Source organism: Trachymyrmex septentrionalis, unplaced genomic scaffold, assembly GCF_001594115.1.
Source record: "Trachymyrmex septentrionalis isolate Tsep2-gDNA-1 unplaced genomic scaffold, Tsep1.0 scaffold127, whole genome shotgun sequence".
Lineage (NCBI taxonomy): Eukaryota > Metazoa > Arthropoda > Insecta > Hymenoptera > Formicidae > Trachymyrmex > Trachymyrmex septentrionalis.
The window spans coordinates 1,032,455-1,051,093 of NW_017304406.1; the positions used below are offsets into that span (position 1 = coordinate 1,032,455).

An 18,639-nucleotide genomic window follows, 5' to 3' on the forward strand; every position below is an offset into this window, starting at 1 on the left:
AATTTTATTTGTTGCACAGTTTTTTCGAACGTGCCGATACTACTGATTGGTCTTCGGAGTGATTAGAGAAGTGCTTCTAGGACTGAAAATTCCCTATTCGGTAAGCCAATCAGTATGTTCGAAGAATGCATGCATGGCGCGTTTGAGAAATGTGAAAGAATATGTCAGATAAATTCAAACAAATAGCATATATTTGCATTGTATAATTGATAAATTTGTACAGGCAAAAATTCTGGTGAAAGTATACTCTAGCGGTTTTAATTCGATGAGATATTAGCTGTATACTTTATATCCCCCTAACCTGTTTGCTTAGTATTGGTTAACTCACATGATATTTATTTTGAGACGAAATGGCCAAATGCGCGTATTTTTTATCGCGTAAAACGTTATTAGAATTTTGCCAGCCTAGATGTTCAAAATTAAACGCGATACGAAAATTTGTAAACGACAGACCAGCTATTATTTTAGGAATCGAAACAAGCTGCGACGATACAGGATGTGGAATCGTAGATACTACAGGAAAGATATTGGGCGAGGCGATAAATTCGCAATGTCTTACTCATTTAAAGTAATTACTTAATTACAAATTATTTATGAAGTTGAATGAATTCAACCACACATGAATTCAATACACACTTAAATCACAACCACTTCAAAAATTTTTATCTAGATTTATTAAATTTATATAATATATTCTTAATATTTGTTTTATTATCTAATATATAAGAATTGACTTTTATATGTTATTAGAAAACATTAAAAACAAATCTAAAAACTGTGCAAAATTGTTCTAGTAAGTCATAGTTGCTTTTTCATTTATAGATATGGTGGTATAATACCTTCAATTGCTGATAAAATGCATAGACAACATATTACTACAGTTTGTGAGGATGCACTAAAATCTGCGAATCTAAGACTAAGACATATAGATGCTATTGCAGCTACAACAAAACCAGGTCTTCCCTTATCGCTTAATACTGGAAATGAGTTTGGCAAATATCTCTCCAGGATCGGTAACAAACCATATATACCAATACATCATATGGAAGCTCATGCATTAACTGTCCGAATGATACAGAAAGTATGTTAAGAGCTAATTATATGTATAAAACATATATATGACGTCAAACATAAAGAAACTTCATATAAATATCTTGTAGGTAGACTTTCCTTATCTTGTTTTGCTTGTATCAGGTGGCCACAGTTTATTAGCGATTGTTGAAAATGTTGATAAATTTTATACATTGGGTACTACATTAGATAATGCACCTGGTGAAATTCTGGATAAGGTATATCTTCAAATTTTTGCCTATCCCATGTTTGATTATAACTTATTGGATTTAAAATTTTATCTTTAAAAATTATCAATAAAATTTTATGAAAGAACTCGTAAAAACATCTATGAAATGTATAACAATAAATAGATTTGTTTTAAATTTTGCAGATTGCTCGTAGACTTAAACTTGCAACTATATCAGAATTCTCGCATATGAGCGGTGGTCAGGCAATAGAAAGTGCAGCAAGCAAAGCGTCAGATCCAACTAAATTCTTTTTCGAGCCTGTCTTAACACAAAAAAGAGATTGTCAATTTAGTTTTGCAGGTATATCGAGCAAAAGTTTTAAATTTCTCGATAAAAAAAATTTTGATGTTGCTAATAGTGCAGAAATTTCCGACGTGTATAATTTTTGCGCTGCCATACAACTGGTTTTTGCAAAACATATATGTCTCAGAACACAAAGGGCAATGGAATTTATTAACAAGATGAATTTGATACCACAAGAACAGCGAACTTTGGTATGCCTAAGATTACATTAATTAATTTTCGACTTTGTTTTATATATTTGTTTCAATATAGGTAATTTCCGGCGGAGTGGCTTGCAACAATTTCTTAGCAAAGACTTTAGAAATTGTTTGTTCGGAAAGAGGCTTTAAATTCGTTAGAACTCCACCTCGTTTATGCAATGATAATGGTGTAATGATAGCGTGGAACGGTGCGGAAAAGTGGATGGCAAACATAAACGTTCTTCGAAATAGAGAAGAAATCGAAACGGTATCTATCGAGAAAAACGCATCATTCGGAGAAAGTTGGATCGAAAGAGTACAAGATGCAAACATAAAATGTAAATTAGTAAAATTAAATAGACTTTAAACAATCACAAATTTCTATACAGTGCCACCTCGAACTCCTGCGATAAAAATTCGATTTAAATCTGCATATTTTTCGAGTCATTATTACATTAACAATAGCATTAGAATTATTTAAAAAAGATTTATTTTCCTATATTATAAATTTATACAACGGTTGGTGTGTGCTCTTCAAATTGTCGGTTTATCCTGTTCATTAGCCGGGAGTCCAAGTTACCATGTTCAAGAGCATGTTTCCTCTCTTCATATTTATCTAATATATTTCGTAACTTGTCTTTGACTATTTGTATATTTTTATCTTTTGAGATTAAGGACATCGGTAAAATATCATCAAAATGTATCACCTGTTCAGGTTGCATTTCCTCTGGACATGTAGACACATACTTTGATAAGTTGCGCAATGCTGGTTTAATTTCTTTGAGAATATTATCAGCATTATCAGTGTCCATTTTATTAATTATAAGCACTGCTGGCATTTTTAATAAGTCTGGTTTGTAGTGTTCAATCTCTTTGTTTAATAAGACTACAGTTTCCAAGCAGGATCTATGTCCATGCTTGGGCGACAATTGAAATCCTTGTATATCTACGATAAACATAAGTAGCTTTGTTCTTTCAATATGTTTTAAAAACTTGTGACCCATCCCGATATTCATGTGCGCTCCTTCAATCAGACCTGGTAAGTCTGCAACAGTAATTTCTCTGAAATCATTGTAGTTCATGATTCCTAATCTGGGCCTTATGGTAGTGACTACAACAGAAAAAGCACGACTGTAAGATCAAAATTAATGAGCAATTAATAAAATATGTAAAAAGTCTTACAAGGATAACTAGCAATTTTAGGCTTGGCATTTGAAACTGCTGCCAAGAATGTGCTTTTACCAGCATTGGGAAAGCCAACTAATCCGATATCGGCAATCAGTTTCAAATCTAACTTTATCACCTGAGATTCTCCCTTCAATCCACAGTAACCTGTCTGTTTTGTGCCTCCAAAACCACCTTTGGCTACTAATATTTTTGAATCCTCTTCGTTTAAATCTCCTATAAGATTTTTAACAAAGGAGAAAAGAAAAGTAACAATAACTGTACAACTTTAAGCAAAAAGTTTGAAAAATTATACCTACCTAACAATACTTCATTCTGGTTATATACTAAAATACCACGTGGAACCAAAATATTTGTATCTTGACCAGGTGCACCTATAATTCCCCTTGCTGAACTGTCTTTTCCACAATCTGCGATGATCCGTTTGGTCTTCAAAGTACTGGCAACATTCTCCAATGTTAGCCCATCTTTTGCAACTAAGTATATATTACCCCCATCCCCTCCTATCCCTCCATAACGAGACAATCCACCACCTCCTGTACCTCCTCTAACATGAAGACGGAGCGTGTCAATAAATCTAGAACGTAGATATTTTCTCGGTTGCTGTGATAAAACGAAAAATTTTCTTTAGTAATTAATGCATGTAACACATACACACACTTGATACTTAATTCAATAAGATCTACTCACTTTTTTCACTGAAGCTAAAAGTACTTGTGTCCAAAATACCATTGTATAGACGTTGTATAGCACGAGGTATGTAACTATTTTCTTATAATCTTATATTCTAATTTACTTGCATTTATTAGCCAATATACGCATCATTTGTCACGAGGGAGGTTAAATATATGTTTACAAAAAGCAAGTCAAACGTACTATTTTATTCACCGAGTTTGTCGATCCATACTTGAATCCACCGAAAAGTTGGTAAAATTATTTCTAGATGGCATCTTAATCTTCATTTCTGTTAGCTAGAAGCTAACTACATGACATATGATTAATGAGACATTATTATTAGTAATTGTTACTGTTGCAAAATATTTACTTTGTATGTCATGTAAGAAATTATACAAAGATATTTCTTTCAACATTTAAATAGTAATTAAGTTTTTTAAAAATTTTATTAATAAGAGTTGTGCGACACAAACAATGAAAATGGCACTTTGTACAATACATCATATATTTGTTATTTTGCGATGCCAATATCGTATATCATTCCGAAAACATCTGTTTGTTTATCTAAGTCTGCGTGTGAATAATAGCGTTGCTCGATATACAAGGTGTTCCAACTTTTCCAAGTATTTTATATAAATATAATTAATTATACAACTTTGAATTTTTCTATTTTTTAAATAATATGTGTATCTTTTGCCATTTTTGAAAATGTAACAGAGCATGCATATAATGATACGAAATGTTATAAAAATATAAAATATATATATTAAAGTAACTAAAATACTAAGAATTTTTCATATTTTTAGGAATTATGGTCCCGAGAATTTGGAATTAAAAATAGCGATTGTTCACTGATTTGTAAGACGTCTTTCATATATATATAATATTTTAAAAACATTTCATAAATCATCTTTGAAAAATCTTTTAGACACACGTTCTGTAAGCATAGATATACAGCTATAACTTATTATTTAGTTTCCTCCTTGAAAATAAACCACGTGACGTCGAAATAGACGCGACGGAAGTCTACTTGTCGCGGCGTAAATATTTCATTGACGCAAAACATGAATCTATAATATTTTTATTTAGACAAGAAGAACATAAAACGTTTTACAATATTCTAAACATATGACAGCATTAAAAAGACTAATTGTGAGTATGTGTAAGAATAAAATTATGAATTGCATGTATAAAAGAGAGACAATTATTCAAGAATATATTAAGTCCGATTTGCGATCTTGATATAATAAATTATACGTAATAACAAGAATTGTATGAAAATAATGAAGAAAGTAAAAAATCTTTCTTGAACACCTTTAACAAAATTAACGATAATTTTATTTATATAAATGTGCATACTTTATTCTAAACATTAACTAAGCTTCACACACACACACACACACACACACACACACACACACACACACACACACACACACACACAATAAGCTTTTCTAAATCTTTAGATTTTTTCCTCTAGATTTTTTTTTAAAAAAGATCGACTTGCGCGAGAGACAAATATTGTGGCTTGGGTTCAGAGAAATGAATCGTAGTTTGCAAACAATTCTCCAGGAGTTAAACGAAGTCGCGATGCATATCCCGAGGTTAAGTGAAATCAATTATGAGGAGCATCGCATGGCAGATCAATTGATCGAAGAGACGAAATGAGGGCTGGAGATCTTCTCTCATCTTCGATGAAACTCGGGGATTCGTCGAACAGCGGAGGCGCGTACGCGAAGCAAAGCGTTAAAATTAAATCTAGCCAGAGGCCGTCGGCTACGTCGTCGATGATGAGTCGCCGCGTCCTCTCAAGCTCAGTCTCAAGAGCATCCCCCGGCTGCACGGATGCATTCCGGTTACCGATCAAACTAACATCCCCCGTGATTTTTTCTTTTTTTTTCCGTGAACCACCCTCTCTTTGTGCGACGCGCATCCACTGCCAAATCTCCACTGAACGTTCGAGAATTCGCGAGACGTTGAAATCGCGCGAACTCGGAACTCTAGACCACCCTCGCCTAAGAACTTTATTGAGGTAATCCTTTGTCGTTCAAGATCCAAGTTTACAATTCTAGAATTACTAGAATTTTTCGTCCCTATTGTTGTCACTGCACGCATTAGCATAGTTTTTGTAAAACTTCTCTCGTTATTAGACGTTATTTTCCGCGAGAGATCAAGACATTGCGAGTTGATGTTGAGTCTTCAGCGTGTATACTTAGAAAGGACAATTGGAGTCTGAAACAATGTAGATTTTTTATTTTTGCATTATATCAATTAGAATTAGAAATGTGTAAGATTAGCGGGACGCTGCGTGAGATTTAAATATCAATATTATATAGCGTTCGCTGTTCGACTAGAAAGTTTCTCGAAAGGGAACGCTGCAGGCCTTTTATATTTTTCAATGTTTTTTTTTTCAGCTAGACTGGAATTTACATTATTTCATCATGCGTTAACGATTCCATTTATATGCATCGGATTTATATATCTTACAAGAGAAAATCTTATATTAGAAAAAATAATGAAAAATATCCTTATTGCATTCTTCAAACTCTGCACGTATAAAAAATATAATGATATAAATACTTGGAATTAAAGTCTAGTGTGTAAATTAAATGTAGAATCGATTTGGCGAAGTAATCGTCAGATTATTCGCCGCCTACAGATCGTTCCTGAATGATAGCATAGAACTAGAAGAGCAGGCGTGTGTGCGAGGAGTATGTCATCGGGTTACTAGCCTTGATCATTGGCCAAATACTTGACAGGCAGTAACGTTGTCACGTTACTCGTGCTATTTTTACGTACGCCACATACGACGCAGAAAATTAAGAAAATTGATAATAACGGCAATTATGCAAATTCAAAAAACGTACATAGGGTGTCTGTTAAGTAGGTCGGAGCCGCATTGGGGGGGTTTATAATTTTTTTCTCAAATACTATCAATTTTACAAAACAAACTATAAGAGATAAAAATTGTTAATTTCTTTCTCATAGAACTCTAAGAAATTTTGCAGAATTTTTTATCAGCTTTTTAGTACTGCATTTTCTTATTTTTATTATCATGAGAAAATATGGTATTAAAATATTCTGAAAAAATTCTCAGAACTTTATGAGGAGAAAATAAACAATTTTTGTCTCTTACAGTTTTTCTGTAAAGTTGATAGTTATTCGAAAAAAAAAATTATTAAAGACTAATATTCGGCCATTTTTAGTAATTAATATCTTGTTAACTATTGCGAAAATTGCAAAATGGTATAAAACTTTTTTGTTCCCCTTGACCCATTCTACGCTCCCAATGCGGCTCCGATCTTCTTAAGGGACATCCTGTATACCTCTGCGAAAGATGCGCGCGTATCAATTTTATTACCTCGTTTTTTAACTTATCAATCTAATGATTGATTTTTTTTATTCCCAAGTGAAAAAGATAGACTGAGCTTTGCGATTTTAAATTCGCGTTTTCGATAGATGGAACGAGAGGACGAGGACTTCGGCGAGGGCTACATCGCGGAGTCGCACCCGCTGAGACCGACGCATCTCACGGTACCGCTCGGAGGACGCAGCGATTCGCGTGCACCCAGCATCAGCAGCAGCGTCAGCGACCTCGATGTTCCAATATACACCAGAGAAACCACCGTACCTCTCTCGGCGAGGAAGGTAAAGCTGTCATCGCGATACGTTTATCGAACAAGCGATTTTATGCTTCGAAAATTAAATACACACGAAAATAAATTCGTTTCTCGAGATTAAACACGTGTTACAAAAATTACACAAATTTAATAACATAAGAAAATCGAAATCCAATTTATTGGAAACAAACAAAAATATTTTCGGCAACAATACAAGTGCTACGAATTTTTTTTTTTTTTCCTTTTTGAAAATGCTTTAATTGTTTTCAAAGCCCGTCGACGTAAAGCCTATTCTACAATGTGCTCTTTGTTTCCCTCTTCTTGTTTTTTATCTCTCGCTTGTTTCTTTTTTGCAACCGTTTTATCGGCAATTGCTATGTATTTTTGTATTGTTTCTTTCGTTAACTTTTATCTCATAATATGCGATATAAAACAAAAAACCGGATAAGGAGCAAAAAACAAGATGTAAAAAAATAGCAGAAAGCAGAAAGCAAAAAGCGCATTGTAGAATCAGTTAAAAAGTTGCGTAAGCAAAGGTGAGAACTGATATATCATTCAATTGGAGGGATTCGAAAATACGAGGCTTACTTTTTATATCGAAAGATGTCGCAGCAATGATTGCGCGGACTTGCGCTGTCAATCGTGACGATACTAACGATTGCCATTTAAAATGTGTTCACATGGGCTCGTCGGAGCTGGTCGGAGCGCGCCAGACGACGACAGACGATGCCTTATAGCTAGTTAGTACCCGAGGTGTGTAGCACCGCGAAGATGATCGTCTATATTTTATGAAACGAAACATGCGCCACCGGGAAAACATTTTTAGAAAAATGTCGAAATCTCGCGGTTATTCGAAGCCAGGTGGGCGGACATGCGCTCTCACGCACGACATGTCTCGCAAATTTTGTAGAAGTCTTCGGTGGAAGACCCATGATCTTAATTGACCTTTAATTTTGTTTACAAGATGGCGTCTCGTGTCCTCATGAAATCCACGTGCGACACGTTGCATACGAATTAATAGATAAGCGTTACGCTCGCTTTATCGAACCGTTGAATGCAAAGTTGTAACTATATTTGGAATCAATGGATTCTTTGTGCTACAATGTGATACTGTTTGCGCTCGAAATGAAATTCCTGCAGCAACATTTGCAATGTTCCAGCAATATTACAGTAACATTACAAATATATTGCAGTAATATCTCTTACAGAAATTAATACTGATTAATTTATTATTGAAAGACATTAATTACTTATTTGAAATACTTAAGGTACTGATTTTTTATATATTTTCAATATATAAAAAATAGGTAATTAATTATTGTCTTCTAGTATTGGCCAGTATTAGATTTCTGTAAGTGATATTGTTGTAAGTTTTTAGACTGTGGGGTAAATACAAAAGTATATAAAATATTGAGCAAAAGTTTTCTAACTCTAAAGATTTATAACGTCATATATCATGTATACATTACTTAGTCTCGTTTTACGTATTAAACATCCGGCCGATTTATTATGACATTTTGTATAAATCATCAAAAAGAAACGTTTTCTTACATAATCTTATGTAATTTGTATATGCTCTTTGAGGATCAATCGAAAGCACGTAATATCAATTAACGATGTGAATAGCAAACAAATGTCGATATAAAAAAAAATGTCACTGAAAAGGGATGAGGATCGATTTCTGGCTCCTCGTCATCAAAGAAACGTCAGACGTTAACTATTATTTTAATGAACGCGCAACTGTACTCGCGTTACGTTAGGCCTAAGAATTTTCTTAGAATACCGCTCGGCTTGTAGAGATAATTATCACGTCGGATTATTGGCAAGAATTCCACGCGTAACTCGCCGTAAAGCCTTCCTCGCTTAACTATTTTTCCCAAGTGCCGTCACGCGAAAAGTATGTAACGATCTAAAATCACGTTTAACACCCCTTCCCTTTACTTCTATCGGATTATCTTATTTTTTTCCTTCCTGTTTCTTTCCTCTCTTTTACTTCCTACATCTTTTTTTCTTCGGAAATAATATCGATAATATCGAATATTACGCCACTGGATGAAATAAGACATGATAAAGTTTGCCCGCGAGTGATGCAACAAGCACGTTGCGCATTTCTGTATTCGCATTTGATTCGCGTTTAACGATATTCTAGGCAGTCGATTAATTTGCCCTCGGTGCGTATTAAACGCGGCTAACGAAACGCGGCTAACGTATGCGGTTCGAAAAAAGAAATTGAAATATAACAGACGAGGCGTTGGCGCTTCGTTTCGGCAAGGTTACCCGTTTTCTTTGCTTTGGCTATCGTATCGTTTATCTGACAGAAATAGTCCTGTATCCGCGATGCACACGCGATAATCGCACAGTAATCCGCGCATGCCGCGAATTGCATTCGGTCTTTCAACAGGTGATCGAACGCTTTTTTCGATCGGGTATTCATAATGGAGCTCGTTTCATCAGCTTCGAGCGCGTATCGATCGAAGCAGGGATTACTATTGTCTGTCGAAAGGCATGCGCGACTTGAAAATTATTTTGAATCTTTTGAAAAACCTAACTATTGATTCCACATATCTACATTAGGAAAAAAATGTATTAAATTTTGGTAAATATTTATTTATGATAAATATTTACTTAAAAAGGTGATTATTAAATCGAATTAATGGTTCTTGTATCGAAAATCAATATATGTTTATATTTAGTAAATATTCGGCTAGTGCTATTCAAGAAAATATTTTTGTTTAATGTAGCATACCTTTTTTTTTTAAATAAAATACATTTGAATGCGATTACGGCGATTTTTTTAGCGTTAAAAAGCGTGCATAAGTATTAGAATCGATTCATCGAGGGATCAAAATGCGGCCTTTTTCATTTAATGATCACAGAGAAACGCTTAGTCGCCGTCATCCTCTATTGGTCGATGCGGTGGGTGTGTGCGGAGGCACGTAATCGGTTCTGTTTCTCCTTCCAAGAAGAAACTACGTCTCTCCTTATCTGACGAAAGCCGCGGTGAAAATGACGTTAGTCTTGCAACTGCGCGGGACATTTGCTTAGTCGTAAAAATAGAAAATTACAACGCGAGCGAAATGTCTCGCAGGGAAACGATGTTAACTCGCTATCGACTGCTCGATGATGTATATATTATACACTAAATATCCTCTCACCCGAGGCATTTTCTTCTGGCTTCTGCACTTATGAAACATGTGATTTTTTTAAAAAAGGAGATAGAATATAGAAAGAGCAACTGAATTGATCTAGACTCGTATTATGCAGTTGTCCGGAATAGATTCCGATTGGAATTATTTTATTTTCCTTAGAAAACACAATAGAAATCTAGAGAATAATTGAACAATTCCAATCGGAATTTCGAGTTTCAAATATCTATTCCAAATAATTCCCATAATACTCTAATTAGATCTGATAGATTGTATAACAGATAATAATAATCCTATTAAAATTTTAACGCGTTTTTTATATTTTCTGTAAATGTTTTTTTTTTTTGTTTACTCTTATCTGTATTGTTATTATTATTATTATTTGTTATTATGTTGTAAGGACAAGCATTATAGAAATTGAATCTTTAAAACCACTTTACGTAAGTAATTCTGTTTGAAAACTACTTATTATAGAATAACTCTTTGCGATAACGAGCCATTGTGTATAAATAAAGCGTTTCAAAATCAGATAGTGCAATGAATGTGAAGAATTTCAACTATCTTGATAATTAAGCTCCTCTTGAGCCTATTGAATCATTCAATAAATCATGTTATATGCACTTGTCGAGTCTCGTGTACAATCACCAAGATTTTAATTACACATTAATGCATCATTGTAATATCACTCGATCGTATCAATTACAACCTTTTCCGCTCGTTATCCTTCATCCAATGACAGATTGAGCACGATAAGGAAATTATTCGATACAACCCTATCGAGTATCGAAATCTCCACGGAATCGTAAATATAATAAATTGCCAACTGAATCTAACCGATATCAGGTAGAAAGTAAGAGAGGGTAGAAAGAAAAAAATGTTTGGTTGCAAAATTATCAATGAGATTTAAAAAAATGTTTGCAAAAGTATTATTTTCTTTTATAGAAATAGAAATCTTTTCAAATATGTCTTTACAACTCGAGCTTGTTCTTCAGGACAATTCCTGAACGGCAGGATACATCGCGGTCGATTAATTTCCTTGCAATAAGGAATCACGCGTCACCAGCTGGCTCAAGGGAGTGCGTACATATAATTTTCTCTTCAAGTGTCGCGCCAACCGCATCCGGGATGATGAGATGAATGCTCGGTTACGTTTTCGTGTGATCGCGTCGGGCAATGTGCCAGTTTTTAGCGACAATTTTGCAGACGTCACCGGCTGCCAGCGAGATGCGGATTTTTTTCGCGCATGTCGGTGTCGAGAGAAAGCCCACGCATACGCGGTTACCTTGCATTCCCTCCTTTCCTTTTTTTTCTAACGCTTTCTCGTGTTGCAATAATTTCGTAATAAAACGTGACTACTTTGACTAATGATATCGTACAAAAGGCGATTACTTACGTTTATTTACATTCTTAAATTGTAAAAATACAAATTTTATATATATATTATATATATATATATATATATATATATATATTGTACATACAGAGTGTTAATTAAGTATGTTGTCATATTCAACAGAACGATTCTTTGGTTTGTTTCAAGTAAAAAAGTCCATATAATCATGTGTCCTAAACGGCTTAGTTTCCGAAATACAGGTGAATGTTCGCAAATGTTTGACGAAACGGTAAATTGCGTTGGAGATATCTTCCTGCATAAATATGTGTATGCCTTGCTTCACGTGAGTTACCATTCGCACAACCGTAAACAAAGTGACAAAGTCAAAGTCGAAGCCTCCTAGATCACCAGACTTAAATCCTTTGGATTATTTCTTTTGGGGGCATCTGAAATCATTGGTTTATACCCCAATTCAGAATGAGAATGATTTGAGAAATCGAATAGTTGCTTCATGCGAGGCAATATACATATAACACACCTGGTATCTTTGAGTGTGTACGTCAATCTTTGAGAAGAAGGCTCGATGGATGTATCAAGGTGGACATTTTCAACAATTCATCTAATTGTTTAATTTTATCAGAAGGACTGAAGCCTATTTTTGTTTTTCTGTTTTTGACTAGTTTTTGACTAGTTCAAGCCGTATTTCTTTCAAATAAACAGATTATTATTACACATTTACATTTTTTTATTTAGGAAACTAAGCCGTTTAGGACACATGTTTATATGGACTTTTTTACTTGAAATAAACCAAAGAATCGCTCTGTTCAGTATGGCAACATACTTAACTAACACCCTGTATATATATGTCATACTGTGAAATAATAAAATTCTTATCATTCTAGAGGTGCGACAACAGAAGGGGATTGACGTTCGTATCGCTTTCGTATAGTCGATTCCTTATTAGGGAACAGATAAATCGCTTACATAACTCGACTATTTAATGACCGTTCGCGATTATTGTCAATAATGATCGTTTTTTAGTCTCAATATTTGTACTTCTAGTATGTATGTATTGAAGAATACATACGTCAAAGTACATACATCCGCTTTGCGATGAAAAAGAATATTCATATTTCGGATTACCAAATTTTCTCTATCTTTACTCTTAGAACTTAATACTCAAAGTAACACGAAGAGAAACTTAATTTACGTTAATTATCATTAATTTTGTTATTATTATCTATTATTTATATATTTTATTAAATATATGTTTTATTTCAAATTGTAAAATTAAAGTTAAGTTTAATGATCAAAACAATTTTAATAAAATAATTAAAATTTATATTTTATTCAGTATTTTTATCATTTAATATTTTAATCATCCTTATAACAACATCCTTTTTTTTAATACTTATTTGGTTTTTATTAAATTTGCACTCAAGATTTTATTATACTAAACTTCTAAATGTACCTATGTTACTTTTAATAATATAGAATAGCTCTTTTACAATCCCTCTTTCAAAATACTAAAATTTACATATTAGTCACGAAAATTTTTCCACCTTCATCTGAAAAATCTGGAAATGTCAAGGAATTTTATTTTCTGTGGCAACCCCGAAATATTATACTTTTTGACCAATCTCAATTTTTAACATTTATGTAAGCAAAAAAGAAAGGATAAGAAAAAAACAGATGTAACAAATGTATTTCTCTCATTATCAGAACTACTGACTTTTTTTAAACAATCTCTCGTTCACTTTTCGAGATGGTCAGCAATCCTACTGATGTTCATGACGTCATCACTACGTCCCTACGATCGATTGCCAAATCCCCGCGCGGTGAATGATGGAATTGCGATTTAACTCGCGCGGGAGTCTCCCCCTTTACGTGGGTGGCTCATGAAGGGATGAAAAACATTGGGGCGCTTGCGCTGTGCGATCAGCCGACGGGGTCGCGCTGGCTGCGCCAACCCCCGTCCGTGGGGGGTATTCAGTCACACGAGGATCGAATCGAGCCCTCAAAGTAGACGAGTCCGCGCTTTCTGTCTCTCACCTGCATCGCCTGCGAGGTGAGTTTGCGAATATTTCCTCACGAAATTCCGCACATCATTCTTCTGCCGATCATAAAAAAGAAGGGCTGTTCGTATCGCGGATTTTATTGTTTTGGTGCATGTATTATTCGTGACGATTTCGACATCTCCTTGGGTTCATCGAATTGCGTCGATCCCACAATGTCAGCACGAACATTGAGGACAGATGCTTCTGTCAGATATTGAAATCTTCGCATCGCGAACAATTTCCGCCAAGTCGAATTCTTGATGACCGAGGTATGAAAAATGTCCCCTAAATTCATCTATGTTGCCGACTACAAAAAACATTAGTAGAGTTTAATTCTCAGATTTTCATTTGAACTCCTCAAGATAGTGCCGGTTTCAATTCTGAAGATCTGGAGACACGGTAGTGTTTCGGCGCTGTTTAATTTACAGTGAATTCGATTACTTCCATTAGTACTAAAAGTTGTTACACATGAAATTAGCAAAGTTAAATATAGAAGGACATAAATATTTTAGACAGTTCAATAATAACTGCCGCGTTACTTAACAGAATATACGTATATTTTTTTATTGTCAAAAGTTGATTATATTATGTCACTTATATTTAGATACTTTATATAAAACAACCTTTTTAATATGTACTAATTTAATGGGAATATCACTATTAATGTTTACTCGTATTTCACACTTACTAGCATCGCAATATGGTAGCATTCATGACAAACAAAATGGAAAGTGTATCTATTGACCTTTATGTTTGACCTTCGCTATCGGTCAAGCTGGATTTTCCTGTGACGCTAGTCGGACGCAAACGTGAGTGTAATAAATACGATTTTTGAAAAGACGATCGCGATAAGGTTTAATACCAAGCGGAAAACTGAACGTACGATTCCGTATATAAGATATTTCGTAATGTACTTTATTGTAATTGCGTGACACCATTATGTCACTTATATCACATCGTGCTGCACGCGGTATACGTGATACATTTTGCAAATGTTATAATGTGCCTTTCAATCTAAAAGTATACTTAATTATCTCGCCGCTAAGTAAATGTAATAATCTATACGTTACGCATAATTTGCGTGCTTAATTGAAATTCTTTGTGCAAGGGATAAATTATATATTTTAGAGCAATAACATTAATGAGATTACCTCTAAGCGTATGTGATAATAAAGTATCGCGTAATTATGTCATAATAAAATTTGAACTTTTTGTATATATTTAATCCGGCTGTATAATTGAATTGCTCAATAAAGACGAGATATTAATTCAAATAAAAGAAAAATTGATTAATCAAAAATATTACAATTATGAGACTTTTCAAAAGGGAGACCATCTTAATTATGGATTTAATTAGTATTTATATTAAATATTATAAAAAAATATAAAATACATGTGCACTTTTTCAGTTTTGTTTAATTCTATCGTAAAAATATCTTGGCCACAATTTTGGCCATAATTAATGTCAAGGAAGAATGTATAAACAATTTTTATTTGTTTGAAAATTTTTCTTTTATTTATTTTATGATTTATTATCGATCATTTAGTATTTCTTTCATAATATTTCTATTATTATTACTTTTGTAATACTTTATTATTATTATTTTTTTTACAGTATTTATTTTTTATTTTTCCTCTCTAGAAATTTATTGCCAGTCATTTTGTAGTTTAGACATGTCAATTATTAGATCGTGCTTGATAAATGCTTCGCTTAATTAATCGGATTTGCATGAAATGAATTTGAAGAAGAAATATGTCAGAATAATAGAAGAATAAAGGAACGATTATATCATCCTGTACCGACAATACAGTGACAGATGGAATCTTCGAATGGAGTTTCCCGTACAAATTAACTTTAATATCTTGCATATTAATCTAACTAATAATGTATTATTAATGTCTTTTTCTAAATAATTTCAATGAAAAACGTAAAAAAAGTATTTTTATGGAAATCGATATTTATTGTACTTTTATTCAATTTTTCAACAATATCCAATTCTTACCTCATCAAACTTCATGTTAACGTGAAAATATTTTTTATCGAATTTTTCTATAGAGTAAAATCTAATAAAATGGGATTTTTTACATAAAATAAGTTCATCACTGCGAATGCAATGTTCGTATATAATACATTTCTGTCGCGATGTAATTCAGAATTTATATATACAATATAAAATATATAATAGTATTTTTAATAAATTTTATTACAGATACACATGTTATCGATTTATAAAAGTATCGATCGTGACAAATATTTCAGAATTTTCTCACTTTATAGTTTTAACATTATTGTTGAAATAAATTTTGTTACGACCTTCGTCATACCTATAAGTTACATCACGTTTGCATTTGTCATCCTTAGAGCTTTTTGTTTGATATTGCATCATATGTGCGCAGTGATGCAAACAGTGGCTGCTCTTAATCGATCGATATCGCATTTTGTAAGACATTCCAACGAGTTATCGCGAGTTCTGAAAGTTATTTTTTATCTCTGTAAAACGATTCTTTCTTATTTTCAAGCGATATTAGCGGATTTTTGGGTCTCGCATATTTGCATAGAGAGATATCGCAAATATACTCAAAGATTTTTAGAATTTCACTGACTAACCAACTGTTTGTTTTCTATTCTTTCAAGCTGCTATACGATGGGTGTGGAAAAAGAAAAGGTATCGTATACATATATCTACGCGTTATTCTTACGATAAAGATATAACCGGAAATTAAAGATAGAATGCAAAAATTTTACGTAATTAATTTAATGAATAAAATCACGTTTTACTATTATTGTTTTTGTTGTATTATTTTATTTATAAACACAAAGTATAAATATAAAATATAAAGATTTTTTCACGTTTATTTTATTTTTTATTTTTGTCTAGAAAAATATCATAAGAGAGTCAGAATTTGCAAAAATTATTTAAGTTACTATTTTATGATGTGTGTGTTAAATGATTAATATTTATATATTAAGAGAATTAAAATTTAATTATTCCTACTTCTTAAAAAATTAGATTAGATCACTATTGTGTACAATTTTTCAATTATATTCTCGTGCTTTCCACCTACGCCGCTCATGTATATTACGAAATTGATATAGTTAAACATTTTACTCTAGTCAAGCGACGACATTCAGGAACAGGCGACAACGCCAACGGCTCTGGCTCCAACACCAAAGGTAATCTTTCTCCTATACTTATATGTATTAATTCTCGAGTGTAATTGTTTATTTGCGCGATAAAGCGCAAAGTAATCAAATGATAAGAAAATGTGATATTTTGAAATTTCAAGAAATATTTAAAAAATATTATCTTTATTTACCATGTCGTATCGCTTTATATAAACGCTGTTTCATTAAGTTATCAAATCATTTAAATTATCAAATCAACGTTGAATTAACAAAGTTATATTTAGGTAATTCTTTTTAATTTATTAATTAAGTGAAACAAATATCTCTACCAAATTATAATTTATTTTATATATTTCTTCAATGCAAAATATATTTAGGCAACCGTAGGATAGATAGATTAACGAAATACTATTAACATTCAAAGTTACAGGACTATTTACGAGCGCTTATTATATTCGCTTATTAACTGTCTGAATAATGATAACGCTTTAACATTTGCTTATGAAATTTCTTATAAAATTATCTCAATTTTTTTTCTCTATTTTTTTTCGCAGCCCGCCACAACTGATAAGGATTGGGTAAGTACCAACTATTATCACGCATTCGTCGTAGATGTTCCTCGAGAAAGTAAATTGCAATCGAACATACATCACTCGAAGAAAAATGTATTCGCATACAATGACGAATCATGTTATTGATGTCTCGCCAAAGTCATTGACTCGCAAATTATCGTGGTCTCGTCCCGCGTCCATATTGACAGAATACTGTTTTGGATGTGTGTAAGCTGAGATATATTTCGCGTATATACATATAATATATGTGCGTATAATATGTATATACTATATCAACAGACAATTAAAATAACATATTTACATTATTATACTAAATTGAAATTATGAGAATAAGTATAATATACTCGTAGATGTAATTACTATATATTCACGCCTACCAAAAGCGAGTTGTATCACGATAAACGCGTCACAAAGTCCACAAAAGATAACGTTCTATCGCGGCAATGTGTTGAAATTTTGGTGATTATTTAAGGAGGAAAGAGGAATATAGGGGTATCATTGAGACATCGAGCTCGCGCTATAATTTGATAAAATAATATTTAAAAAAACATTAAGATTGCTGAAGAGTGAGGTAAGAAAATAATACCAAAGAGTGGATTGTGTTGCAAATTAACGTATGAATTAATATTAAATATTTTTTTTTGTTTTAACGTTATTCCTATTACCTAACGCAATAATTAATCCATGTTGATAAGTTTGTAACAAGTTAATACAGATAAATAATTTTGAACAAGTAACGACTAAAATTTAATTTTTCGGCAGATAGGTTTTACTTTCATAGAAATTGAGAGTTCATGATTACAGTGAGATATTTAACATGGATAACAAATTGACGCTGGACATTTCTGGTTTGACATGTCTGATTTAACAAAGAGCTGTTAAACTTGAAGGCTTTACTTTATTTCTTGATGATTCCTATTGGCAGAAATGAAGGCACATGGAAATTAGATCTTGTGTCGTCAGCTTCGGCCGACGTATTAGGACAATTAATAACAATTGTTTCTAATGGTGAGTAATATCTGCCTATCTGAATCTAAGATCTATTCATATATAGTTATTTATATAGTAACTTTTAATCATTAACTAAAATAAGGTGAAGATGAGACCAGCTTTGTTTTTTTTTTTTTTTTTTTTTTTTTTT

General features: G+C 32.8%; 3 protein-coding genes across 5 annotated transcripts in view; 2 read left to right on the forward strand and 1 right to left on the reverse strand.

Moving 5' to 3' along the window:
* The first annotated feature begins 125 nt into the window (after positions 1–125).
* LOC108756425 (probable tRNA N6-adenosine threonylcarbamoyltransferase, mitochondrial) lies at positions 126–2,169 on the forward strand. The gene is made up of 5 exons (XM_018500210.1): positions 126–568; positions 823–1,081; positions 1,161–1,289; positions 1,445–1,795; positions 1,857–2,169. Exons 1-5 carry the CDS (start codon positions 351–353, stop codon positions 2,148–2,150), a joined length of 1,251 nt encoding a protein of 416 aa, XP_018355712.1. The 5' UTR covers positions 126–350; the 3' UTR covers positions 2,151–2,169.
* A 93-nt stretch (positions 2,170–2,262) lies between these two features.
* On the reverse strand, positions 2,263–3,828 carry LOC108756426 (GTP-binding protein 10 homolog). Its single transcript, XM_018500211.1, has 4 exons — positions 3,659–3,828; positions 3,268–3,571; positions 2,966–3,184; positions 2,263–2,894 (listed from the first exon to the last, which is right to left on the reverse strand). Exons 1-4 carry the CDS (start codon positions 3,698–3,700, stop codon positions 2,293–2,295), a joined length of 1,167 nt encoding a protein of 388 aa, XP_018355713.1. The 5' UTR covers positions 3,701–3,828; the 3' UTR covers positions 2,263–2,292.
* A 1,627-nt stretch (positions 3,829–5,455) lies between these two features.
* Positions 5,456–18,639, forward strand: part of LOC108756423 (solute carrier family 2, facilitated glucose transporter member 1-like) — a 27,663-nt gene continuing 14,479 nt past the window's right edge. The window contains exons 1-4 of one of the 3 annotated variants that reach the window (XM_018500204.1): positions 7,167–7,291; positions 16,435–16,465; positions 16,915–16,974; positions 17,481–17,504. In XM_018500204.1, the coding sequence (XP_018355706.1) occupies positions 7,242–7,291; positions 16,435–16,465; positions 16,915–16,974; positions 17,481–17,504 (165 nt within the window). In that variant the 5' untranslated portion in view covers positions 7,167–7,241. Of the gene's footprint in view, positions 5,676–7,102; positions 7,292–13,753; positions 13,811–16,434; positions 16,466–16,914; positions 16,975–17,480; positions 17,505–18,639 lie in introns of those variants that run through there. The other 2 variants (XM_018500205.1, XM_018500203.1) reach the window with 2 other exon arrangements.